This window comes from Stomoxys calcitrans, chromosome 5 (assembly GCF_963082655.1).
Source record: "Stomoxys calcitrans chromosome 5, idStoCalc2.1, whole genome shotgun sequence".
NCBI classification, from domain to species: Eukaryota; Metazoa; Arthropoda; class Insecta; order Diptera; family Muscidae; genus Stomoxys; species Stomoxys calcitrans.
In genome coordinates, this window is record NC_081556.1 from 2124411 (window position 1) to 2137543 (window position 13133).

At 35.8% G+C, this 13133-nt stretch overlaps 2 protein-coding genes across 2 annotated transcripts in view; both read left to right on the forward strand.

Moving 5' to 3' along the window:
- The first annotated feature begins 13 nt into the window (after nt 1-13).
- Nucleotides 14-1381, forward strand: LOC106083173 (protein phosphatase 1 regulatory subunit 36-like). The gene has a single exon (XM_013246042.2). The coding sequence runs from the start codon at nt 14-16 to the stop codon at nt 1304-1306; it is 1293 nt and encodes a 430-aa protein (XP_013101496.2). The 3' UTR covers nt 1307-1381.
- Nucleotides 1382-3254: 1873 nt separating this feature from the next.
- The window catches only part of LOC106083174 (uncharacterized), a 36708-nt gene continuing 26829 nt past the window's right edge, over nt 3255-13133 (forward strand). Inside the window, exons 1-2 of the mRNA XM_013246043.2 lie at nt 3255-3396; nt 3709-3852. The gene's annotated coding sequence lies outside the window, so the exon portion shown is untranslated. The remainder of the gene's footprint in view (nt 3397-3708; nt 3853-13133) is intronic.

Sequence of the window (13133 nt, forward strand, 5' to 3'; positions counted from 1 at the left end):
GCTTTGGACAAGCATGGAGGACTGTTTCGTTGCCAAAGAACCGCTTGCAGCAATCCCCAGCGATGAAAAACACATAACAATTGGTGGCTTCCAATTTTTGAATACAATGGACAAAGTTGAGGAAATGATTTTCTCTCAAGAATTCCAAAGATCCGACACTACTTACGATGCAGATGTTATTCTCTTACAAGATATAAAAAACCTTGTCCTGTTTTTGGCCCCAACCGACATTATCACCAAAGAGTTTGTGCACTTTGTGAACACAGAAACTGTCCACTCATTGTTAAAGGTCCTTATAATGTATTTTGAATACTTTTTAAAATTGATGGAATTCATCGTGATACGGAGGGAAGAAACCAAAGCAGAAAAGGCTCGAATGCAAACCCAACAAAGCACAGAAATCAAACGAATTTTTTCAGCTAACTTGTCACAATATCGCCTGCTATTGGCCAGAGAATACAGCAAAATTTTGTTGGGCAATGGTGATATGAAAAAATTTTACCACCTAAAACCATTAGTGAACATTTCACAGACCCTCAAGGACCAACGCTTCCATGAAGGCTTTCTGGCCTTTTGCACCCTAGTCGTTTGGGTTGCCCAACAAAGACGTGACTTGGAGGACATTGAAATGGAAATTAATCGTCTATTTAGATCCGAACATTTTTCTTTGGTAAGACCTGACAAATACCACCTCACAGATGTTGAGGCCAGTCTACTATATGGCAAAAGCTACAGGCGTTGCAATTACCGCGCCCAAAATTCACCCCTAATACAAGAGCTGCGTAACATAGAGCAGAAAAATTTACCCATTCTGTGGATAGGCGAACGCAAGTATCGTGGCAACGATTTGAGAATTTTACAAATTGAATACGAATTTATAGTGCCTTCATCTCAATTGTGCTTAATAGAAGGCGTTACCCACGGTATTTTGGGTCGGCCCAAAATTCTATGCGACACCCTGTTAAATACGAATTGGGAAGCTGTACATGACCAATACTACACCAAATATGATCCATATCGCATTCTAATGCAGCCGTACTTACAGCTTCCAAAGCTTGAGGAAATGGAATGTCAAACTTATGAGTCTTACTATCAATTGGTCAGATGCACTGAATTGTGGGATAGCAAAATGTTGAGAAAATGGATACAACGTGATGAAGTGATAGACTACTTTAAAAACGAGGGAATGCTCACAGATATCTGGATGAAATGTCGCAAAGAGGTTGAGGATAACACATATGGGCCGAGTGTAGGCGAGATTATGACAAAATTCTTGGCTCGAAAAGAGAAATTAAGAAAGAAATAAATAAGAGTGTTCATTTATGACAATAGCATAAATACATCGAACAAAATATACTGCAGTAATGCGATAAAAATGCAATTTTAAAGGCGCATCGCGGGATTTTGGAACAAATTTTTAATTTTACTACTACCTCACAAAAGTCGCAGCTGAACATTTTTGAGCTGATGTTCTTTAGCTGAATATGAGGCCTCTCTTTATATAAATGCAAATTTGCCCATGAACATGAACTTCTCACATATCAATGGGTGCTGTCCGATTCAAGTTTAATCTGAATGATGAGGGACCTCCTATTTATAGCCGAGTCCCAACGGCATGCCACAATGCGACACCTCTTCGGGTAGAAGTTTTTACATGGCTGCCAAACCATTTTCTCAAATAGCATAGTTGTTGTAACAACATTTGTATATGGGGTGGCGATCCTCGTCAAGCTCTATTTCTGTCCAAACGAAAAATCACCGCGGGAACATGATGGTCATAGGTTATTTAAAGGCGCCAATATCTCGCCTTGTTGTATCGAGCATCATACGCACTCAGTATTTAAGAGCCGGTGCCACCCGGCCGCTCACTGAGACTTCCCACTCGAACCCAGGCGTACAGCGTCATAGGCGGACATGCCTATATCTGCGCTACAGTGGCCTCTTCGGTTTTCTATTGCCGCGTCCAATCGACGTTCCGCTTAGCGCCACCTCTTCGTAAGGAGGATTACATTGGTAAAGGGTGCTGAGAGAACTGTATACCAAATCCCCAAATTCTAGAAATTGCCTACATAGTATTTAAATCCATAATAACGTATGTAATGTTACCGCAGCAAACAGTCCTTTGCGCCAGAACAAGCTTGCTCTCCTATTGGAGCTAGACGAAGATCGCTATCTCTCTATGTGGTTACAACAAGCGAATGTTGTAAAAAATGTATATTTATTTAGGATTTTTCAAACAGAACAATACGTAAAGCTGCATTTGTTTGACTTACCCGTTATTCGTTTTGAATGTTGTTCTCCGAATGATTTGGAGCTGCCCTTTTCAGTGTCACTACAAATATTTACATTCGACGCACCAGTCACAAATTCAAAATATGTTATATGCTCTATGACAGAGTAACGATACGATATTGTTCGGTTCACGAGTTTTTATTATGTGTTGTGCACGCCTCGATCACAAAATTGAAAATTGAAATTCGCGTTGGTATTATTTACAGAAATATGCGCCATTACAAGCTTGTAAACAACAGAAAGCTTTATAGAAATTAAAGGAATGTTGTCACACTTGGATGTTTTCACAATCTGTAACAACAAACGAAAATTTATCGTCGCTTGGGAGGACCCCTTCATTCAAAGCTACCGTTATTCAAAATCTGTCTTTTGCTTGAATAACATTACCATATTTTGAACTTTTTGAACTTTACTGTTTCATAAATATTACCATAATCTTAGGTATTCAAAGCATAATCTGTTGTAATAACATGGTTATTTATTAATCCATTGGGATTTTTTACGGCAGTAAAATTGTTTGTTAGTAATTGATTAAAGTTAAATTAATATTCAAGTATATAAATAATTAAGTATATAAAGTTTTTACCAAATTATATTTTCTTTGTATTGAACGGTGCAAGACGTGAAAATAAAGTAAATAAAATCCGAGGAACCATGTAAACTCCCTATTATAGCTGGTACTGTGTTCGTTTTTCACCGTTGAAAACCCTTTTTAAGTTATGAGGGAATGTCCTTCCTACAGAATAAAATCAGCACCTTTTTTTTATTTAAATCTATTAATTATAAAAAGTAATCGGCGAAAAATGTCGCGAAAAACGGATATAATATCGCACTTTACAATGACCACGCGTCATGATGTATCATGTAAAGTCCCCATTACAATGATGTACCATGTAAAATACATAGCTCAAATTTGACAGCCTGACCATTGCATTGCTTAGCTCATGGTGGATTATTATATTAAATAAAATTCTATGAATAAGTCTTGACTTGTCGCGACTCGCGTTAAACAAATGAAGTAAAAAACCAAACAACGTAACCTAATGATAATAATAAGTTATTTTAGTTAACAGTAAACACAAATCTATTGCATTTACATGGATGGTGTGTAAAAATGTTGGAAAAAAAACTAAGTGTGGGCATATAAGCCAATAAAGAAAACAGCAAATTATGGTTGAATTTGTGGAAATAAACCTTAATAATTGCTTGTATACAAATGTGTAAACCCGAGATGAATGTTGTGGCCCACTAAAGTCTTTGGCATTAAAATTTTAGTTTCTACTAACAATTGTACAAGTGTAAATTTTATCTATCTTCACTTCTCCTTACCTTTATACATTTGATTATTCACGAGTTTCTGAGAGAAATTCATAGTTTTTTTTTTGTTCTTTTCATTGTTTCGTTTTGTTCAAACAGTGTATAAATAAACAATCGTTTCATTCGCAAACATTTCAACGCAGAAACTTTCTACAGTGAGATCAGATCCCCGACAACAATCATCATTATTGCCGTCATAAAAGGCCATCATCAACGGGAAAAATTAGCATCAGCGCTCTCAAGGTGAGTTTCTTTTATTTTCCTTCATTTATTTACCAAAATAGTATATTTTTTTTTTGGTGAAAAAATACAAAATCAGCTTTTCGTCTTTAATAACAATTTTTGTTGGCTTTTTCTTAGAAAAACACTTGTTTTCAAAAATGGGGAGCTAATAACTATAATTTAGTTTTTGTAACCAATTCGCTTTGCAAATAACATTCAATTCAATACAATTATTTTTGGAGTAAAATTTCCCGAAAATCTAATATTTTATTTTAACATTTTTGCTTCCTTTTGCTACCCGTAGCAAAATTTCAACAAATGTGATTTATTCATCCTGTTTGAGGGACCCTTCGATATAGTACTTACATTAATTGATTATGACAGCAGATTTGTTCCACTAACTAAACTCAAATTACGTTTCGAAAACCCTTGATCTGATTTCTAACAACTAGTTTCGAGATGCCATTTCCACTTGATATTTCCACCTGAGCTTTGATCGTCCCGCTCTCTGTATACCACAGCGCTTGCCTTCAGAAACTCTTTCGCTGGATCTTCTTCATACATTCTGACGACATGACCTAGCCAGAATCTTTCTCTCAAACACTTCAAGCACTGCGTCGTCTGCTTGCAAAGTAACCACGCCTCGAAACTATATACCAAGACGGGTAGTATAATTAGAGTTTAATTTTGGTCTGTCACAGTTATAACTTTCGTATTAAATTATTTTGTATTGTATTTTGTATTAAATTATTTTACATTGGACAAATCTGAAGTACTTTTTTGGGTCAATGTCTTGAGAATCCCAAACCTTATAACAATCCGAGTTTAGTGTTCAAACTTAAATAATATAGAACTCAAATGATAGCTAATCCTTAGGCTCTTGAATAGATGTTGTTGTAGCAGAGTTTTTTATTTCATCCATTTATCTGCTGTTTTCTTTTAGTTACCAGATCTGGAAACTCTGCGTACAGAGGTTACTGTTCCGAGATCGATAAGGATTGGCCGGACAGTTAAACAGGAGTCGTGTGGTCCCAGGTTACAATAGGGACATACATTAAAAACGCAAGCATCAATCCTAGCTCCGCTCTGCAACTGCCGGAACGCAATTGAGCTAGAAGTTCTCTGGTTTCCGAGGGAGGCTAACTTCAAACCCTTGACAGCGGGTTCTATGTTCGTTGTTTTTCAATGCCCTTAAAGGGAAACAACCTAAATGGTAGTGAATCGTCGGAATCTTGAATAAATGTAGTAATACTCAATCCTCGTGCCCCAAAAGGGAACGAACCTTATTCACTTATCGAATTGTTGTGCGCTCTAGTAATTCTAAAATAAACCTCCAATAGGCTCTTTAGAAATATAGTGCACTCCGCGTATTCTATGCTCCACAGTGGGTTCAACTCGGGTTCAAATCGCCGGCGAGAACATCAGAAAACACTTTCAGCGGTGGTTATCTCCCCCTAGTGTTGGCGATACTTGTGAGGAAATTACCTAGGTAATCAGCCGTGACAACTCCTTAACTTAGTGGCGTCGCTTTTCATTGAAAGTCCCTTATCATTGAGCTAAAACTTGTGGCGGAAATCACAAATTGATACGGAAGACGTATTTCCGGAAAATTAATAGGCAATCTGGCAAAAAAAAAATCGGCATTGTCGTATGACAAAAACTTTAATACCGATTCTCTCTTTCAAAACTATCTCAGTTATAAATGTGCCAATGTTTGTTTCATAGAAAACCTCTTTTAAATCAATCCCTATGACTTTAAAGAAAAAATAAATTTATTAGAAAGTAGAGGAGTTTAAAATTAACGAACGTTTACTTGATCCAATTCCTACGCACGCAATGTTGATATTCATACATACATACATATTTTCCCATGAACATTCTAAAAGGTAACAGGGGATCCTTCTCTCATATCAAATAGTGAAATATGGGGTCTCCTGTTCTTACACCGAGTCCGAACGGCGTACCGTCTAGCGACACAACTTTTTGGAGAGGTTTAAATACCTTACAAATGTAACCAGCATTTGTACGAAGGGGATAGCCAGGTTTTCGGCTCCGAAGGCGGACATGCTAATCTCTGCGCCACGTTGATATTCACTTTATTAAAGTATTAATCAGATGTTACTTGTTTTGTTTAAACTTTTGTCATTTAATTGATGAATGTTTATATAAACGGAAACAAAGCGGCTAGAGGATAAGTTCTGCAATATCAATTGGAAACAAAAGTTATTTTATAATGGTTAAAGGCAAATCTTTCATATACATATGTATGTATGTCTTTATCACATTCCAATACATATTTCCTGTACTCTACAATTATTCTTTTTCCAGTTAAGCTTGCATAACCTAACTAACATGCTAAAAGTTAGTGGTATCTAGGAAATACCTGTCACATTTCATAAAGAAATACACGTACCAATGAAATTTTTCTTTTTAATTCCTAGCTAATCTTTGTTCTGAACTCATTTGCACCTATGTGGTACTTTGTTGACAGTTCTTCTTCTTCGTTTATTATCGTATTTAAGCAGCATTTGTTTGAGGGCATTAGTCGCAGCGGTAATGTTTTGCGTCTCTGCGCCTCCTCTAAAATGACCCACATTGAGTTTATTTACTTGGTTCGAGAAGAATGTGCCGCGATATGGTAAACTCTGCATGAGGTGGTGTGGCTGTTCTCTTCTGTTTCTTTTTAAAATTCTTTGACGGTGTCATCGCATTTGCACCGCACAAATGTTCCGTGAAAAAATATAACAATGCCAATGGAGGTTAATTATGTATAAAAACGACCGATTAGGTTCTCTTCTATGGAGACCCCTTTATGCTAAATGCCATGTGTTGCTCTGCTATACATTTCAACAATCCCAACTTAAACCAAAACAACAACATTAAAAAAACAATTTTTGTTGTTGCGCTGTTTCTCTTCAATGGTAGATGTATTTAAATAATTCGGGTTCGCAGCACCCATTCATGGTGACCGATTTTGAAATACCAAAACTTTTCGCTGTCGTTGCTTTCCTATTTATTGGTGTTGTGTTGTGTTTTTTTTTTTTCAAAAATTCCCATCCAAATTTTTTTTTTTTTTTGGTTCTGAGTGAATAATTGGAATTGATGGGAAAGTTCAATGCCATGTCTTCCGTAGAAAATGAAAAACATTAACAGTAATAGGTAGTACAATAATATTGGGATAGGTTTCAGTTTAGAGGAGTGTGCTGTTTATGTTTTGGGCTGGTCGCATTTCACGAGCGAACAAACTTTACCGTAGAATAAAATTAAATGCATAATTACTTTGCTCTCACTATAATACATGTACGTATGTATACAATTTTATTAAAATAGTTCTTTTTTTCGCCCATGAGCGTTGAACATCATGCTTTTTTGATTGGCATTTGCCACAGGGATAACTAGCAAATGAATGCTTTTCCATTTGGTTTTACAATTAAAATTTTGTTTAAAAAAAAAAAAAACTACATTGCAATTTTGGGTTTTGGAGAAAATTTTACTAAAATTTTGTCTCTTGAGAAATATTTTGTTACTGCAATTTTGTCTTTAGAGAAAAATTTCACTGAAATTTTGTCTTTAGAGAAAAATGCACTGAAATTTTGTCTTTACAGAAAATTTCACCGAAATTTTGTGCCTCTGGAAGCCGAATTTTTTATCCGATTCGGCTGAAATTTTGCATGTAATGTTATGTTATGACATCCAACATCCGTGCCAAGTACCGTCCGAATCGATCTATAAACTGATATAGCTCCCATATAAACCTATCTCCCGATTTGACTTCTCGAGCCCTTACAAGCCACATTTTTTGCTCGATTTGGCTGAAATTTTCTATGTAGTGTTAGGTTATGACTTCCAACAACTGTGCAAAGTAGGGTCCAAATCAATCCATAACCTAATACAGCTCTTATATAAACCGATCTCCCGATTTTACTTCTTGAGCACCTGAAAGCCGCAATTTTTATCCGATTTGGCTGAAATTTTGCTTGTGGTGTTCTGTTATGACTTCCAACAACATTGCTAAGTACGGTCCGAATCGGTCTATAACCAGATGTAGCTCCCATATAAACCGATCTCCCGATTTGACTTCTTGAGCCCCTGGAAGCCGCAATTTTCGTCTTTTTTGGCTGAAATTTTGCATGTGGTGTTCTGTTACGATTTCCAATAACTGTACCAAATACGGTCCAAATCAGTCTACAACCTGATATCGCTTCCATGTAAACCGGTATTTCGATCATCCTAGTTCGCTTCCCAGAAGCTTTAATTTTTGTTGGTTTGACAGAAGTTTGGTATGTAGAATAAAATTATGCCCCTCAACTAAATTTATTTTTAGCAGAATCCTTGGTGGCGGGTTCGCAAGATTCGGCCCGGCCGAACTAAACAGGCTTTTATACCCACTACCGTAGGATAGGGGGTATATTCATCGAAATATCAATTTCCGACTCTGCAAAGTATATATATTTCGGATCGTCGTAAAATTCTAAGACGATTTAACAATGTCCGTGTGTCTGTCCGTCCATCCGTCTGTTGTAATCAATCTACAGCCTTCAAAAATTTAGATATTGAGCTGAAATTTGGCACATATACGTCTTTTTGATGCACGCTGGTTAGGTTCTTGAGCGGATATAGCTGCTATATAGACCGATCTGCCGATAAAGGGGCTAATGCCTATAAATGCTTTATTTTTCATACGATTTCGCAGAAATTTGAAATAGTGAGTAGTTTTACTCCTCCTAACTTATGACCAAGATATGGTTCAGATCGGACTATATTTAGATATAGTTGTCATATAGACCTATCGGCCGATAAAGGGTCTGAAGCCCATAAAAGCTTTATTTATTTCCGATTTCGCTGAAATTTTATACAGCGGCTTACATGAAGCCTCCTGAACCTAAATATGGATCAAATCGGACTATATTTAGATATAGCTGCCATACAGACCGATCTCCAGATAGAGGATCTAAAGTCCATAACGGCTTTATTTTTTTACAGATTTCTCTGAAATTTGAAACATTAAGTAGTTTTACGAATAAAAGCTTTATTTTATATCCGATTTTGCTGAAAATTCAAACAGTAAGTAGTTTAAGGCCACCCGCCATCCGACCCAAATATAGAAAAGATTGTACTGTATTAAGATATAGCTCTCATATAGACCGATGTGCCGATTAAGGGTCTGAAGCTCATAAAAGCTTTATTTATTACGCGATTTTGTTGCAATTTGAAATACAAAATTCAACAGTGACTTATATTAATTAGACCACTCAATGTTCGTGCCGAATTTGGATGCATAAGTTATCCAATTTTCACCGAATTGTGACGAAAGGGGGTTTACATATATACCCGAGGTGTTGGGTATCCAAGATTCTGCCCGGCCGAACTCAATGCCTTTTTACTTGTTTTTTATTCTTCTTTTCTTATTGCTATAAAACGCTTTAAGGCCAGCGATCATAATTGCTGGAATTGTGTCATTTACTATTAAAAGTAATTATCTCATGTAAAGTACTTTGGGCTGAGTTAATTGTTTAAATGGCATATCGATCGCAATTACTCTAAAATTAACTTTAGAATTGTTTAGCACCATGGCGGCGGCGAAAAGTTCCACTGTACGATGGAAGGAGTGTAAGAAGAGAAGCATCATTTGCATGCGTTACTTATTCACACAAAATAACAACAACAACGAAGACCAATTTAGTATTCATTTCAATTAAGTTTCATATTTAGCAAACGGATGAAAACAAATGAATGACCAAATTACATTCACATGAATGAGCATAAAAATGTTGTGTGTTGTATGCCCAAATCAACTAAACGCTGCACTCAATTACATGGTTTGATATTTGGTCATCTTTAAACTGAGCTAAACTCCTAGTTTACATCAAACAAGGACGGGGGTTTTAGGTCTTGTACTAATGGCGGAAATCATAATGTAAGGGCTTTTAGCCATAGGATATTTTGTTGGTAGGTTTTTGTATTTTGTTTTCAATAATAATTATTCCAAACTAAACAACTACACAGGGTTTTCCTATTATTAATGGCGGGGCTCACTCTATCGCTCACTCACCTGTTTGTCTAATCAATATTGCGCTATCTTATCTTCTTGAAAGAAAAGTTATACATATTTTTATAAAATAAATAGAAACAAACGGATACCTAAAACTGTGGATAAGTTATCAGCCACAACTTGCACACATAGACACAGGTGTTTAAGGCAAAGTACTTAGCACAACAAAACCATTGGAATGGGAAACCAACGTATTTGCAATTGAAAAAGAGAAATATTTTTGTTTGTTGAAGAGTGTGATAGAAGGAATCTAATACATTTCACAGACAAGTTCACAAATTTCCAACAAAGAACTCAAGTCAGTTTCATAAAAACTTTTTTACTTTTATTCAAAATAACTTAAAATTAAAAGAAAAGAAAACCTATAAATTATAAGAAAATTGTTAGTCTATGTCTTCTTACTAGATAGTATTTCTTACTAGATACTATATCATAAATAAATTAAAATTTAAATTAATCCAGACAGTCATGTTGCCGTTTATGGATTTATGATTATTTTTAGCTTAAATCATATTTTCTTATCGTCTTTTGTAGGCCCTCACGGCTGAGTTAAAATTAATGAATTCACGATTTTACTTTCTTCAAGTGAATCACTCACTTCTAATGAATCATGCCTTCAAAGTTTCTTTCTCATACAGAGGATATGTTTATATAAGTACACATTGCGAAACATTGAGGTTATTACAATGTTAAACGATTGGAATAGTTCCATTTGCGGTTTTGACAAGCTGTATGTAAAATGATCGTTTTACCACAAAAATATAGAATTTTATTGTCACATCTATCTTACAGAACAACAAGAAAAAACTTTTGACCTTAGTTTGGAACAAAATTATAATATGAGGGAAAACGTGTATTCATAAAGTATTTGCAAATGGAAATGAAATGCAAATACTTACAAGAATTCAAAAACAATAATTTTAAATTAACATAGAAATAAGTAGAAGAAAAGTGTGATTAATAGAAAACAAGTCGGCCACTAGAATCTCAACACAACTCTACATCACCATGTATTTAAAGATAAGATAAATCGTAATTAAATCTATGAATTACCTCTGTGGCACAAATAATATTCAAATCAGCAGAACTCTGGGGTCTAATTCTCGCATCCGTTATCGAGCGAGTTTTTGTTCGAAGATTAATTCCGTTCCGTAAGTACCAATTGGATCATGGCTTAGGGTCGTAATTTGCCAAAAAGTTATCGATTTCGGAAAAGAAAAAATCGATATCGAACATATTTTGCCATCTCAAAAGTAAACAAAGCAAATGGTGGTTGTTAAAAAAGGTTATTACTACTTAGAAAAATAAAAAACACGTTTTAAACAATATGCAGTTGTTTTTAGCTATATGTTACTCTTTTTACGGCATAAATTGTTGTTTTATGTGGAATAGGACAAAAAATATGTGGATCTCGTCGCCTCTAGCAGAGCCAACGGTGCTTGTTTGATGTTTGTGTTTTCGGGCAGACACAAGGAAAGCCACAACAGCCAAAGTACCATTGGATAAAGTTAGAACATATTCCTTGACAAAATATCCAGCTGCCTTAAATTTAGTGGTTAAATGATACAACTTTTGATTTGGTCATGTTTGTAGACAATTTGCTTTGCCGAATTTGGCTACAAAGTTTTGTCCAATTTAAGGGACCAAAAATGTGAATATATTATAATTATTGTTTTTTATTTTTATAAAATTTTTTATAAAATAAATACTTCGATGTTCTATTCTATGCCTAGTTTCTTAAAAATAGACGAAGATTTGTTATTTACGATAGGTACATTGCTGCGGCCAAAAACTTATTTATATTCGATGTTTCGATTAGAATTAATAGATAACGGATGCCATAATCCAAAAAATGCCAAACTCGATCGTAGTAAGGCCCTGGATTCAAATTTAGTCGAAAGATTTTACAACGGCGTTGTTCCCTACAACTCTTTTTCCATCAGAGAAAGACTTTTCGCACTCATGCATTCATTGTATCCTACGGTTCGAGCCCGTCAAGATAATAATTTCGTCTGTACGCAACTTTTAGGCTGCTCTTTTGATCAGACTGCTTTTATTGACCTTAGATGTATTTATTTCTTTTTAGATATTATAAAATTCGGTCTTCCTCATACCTTTTTTAACGCTATGCATTTTCTGTATACGAATGGAATCACATCTTAAGTTTAGGAACAATTTGCACATCTTATTCTTGAGCGGTCGTACCTCAAAAGCTTATCCATGAACCCATGTACTTTAAATTTTCTTAGTTATCTCACCGTTTTGGAAAGTAATACCTAAAAGTTCATAAATTTACGTTTGTTGTTGTAGCAGTGTGTTGTGTTCTATCTTTCGTCTGTTTGATTCTGTTGAGTGTCCAGATCCAGGAACTCTGTGGTGCGTCCAGAGCGATCTGGGTCTGAGACGAGTGGGTCTGGCTGGGTATTTAAGAAGGTGACGCGTGTCGTGTGGTTCCTGGTCACAATCGGGCCATACATCCTGCACGTTTGCATCAATCGTTGCTCTGTAGTAATTGAGGCGGCTGCATCTGCCGGATCATAATTGAGTCAGAACTACTCTGATTTGCCGGGGGAGGTCAATTTCTTCAGGTGCAATGGAAGGCGGTCGTTCTCCAAGGACCACATTCACCCGGTAGCTATTCACCGCATCTGTTACCGTGCCTGCATGAATGTTGTCTAGGCCCACTTGAAAACCCGCTTGATATAGCGCTTGTAGCGCTAGATCTCACACTCTAGATCACGTAGATCTACCCTAAGGTCTGGGCGGTGAATACCTATACGTTTGTTGTCGTTGGCAGTTTTAAAATCCTATAAAATTTAAATCCTATAATATATTTTAATGTTGGATTCGATTTATTTGAATTGTTATACAGTGAATTGTTTATTCTTATTTAAAATAATAATTTTAAAATTCTATCAACGTTTTGTCCAGTAGGTTGATAAACAAATAAATACATAAAATAAACAAATAAATATTTCACAGGTTCATCTGGCAGCCGATTCAAATGTTGAGCTCACTTGGGTTCATAGATTAGGTCAATGTGTGTTGCAATGTACACTAATAAATTAGCAGATAAAAGACTATGACTGAACCCAGCGGTCCGGCAAAAGCCTTATTTGAGTTTAGTGTTCTGTTCTAGCTTCCAACAACGGAGTACAGTCCAAATCGGTCAAAAACCTGATATAGCTCCCATATAAACCGATCTTCCGATTTGACTTCTTGAGCCCCCGAGAGCCTCAGTTTTTTTTTT

Bases quoted from the DNA above. Each gene is read 5' to 3' on its own strand.
- LOC106083173 (XM_013246042.2), top strand. From the start codon at position 14: ATGGAGGACTGTTTCGTTGCCAAAGAACCGCTTGCAGCAATCCCCAGC.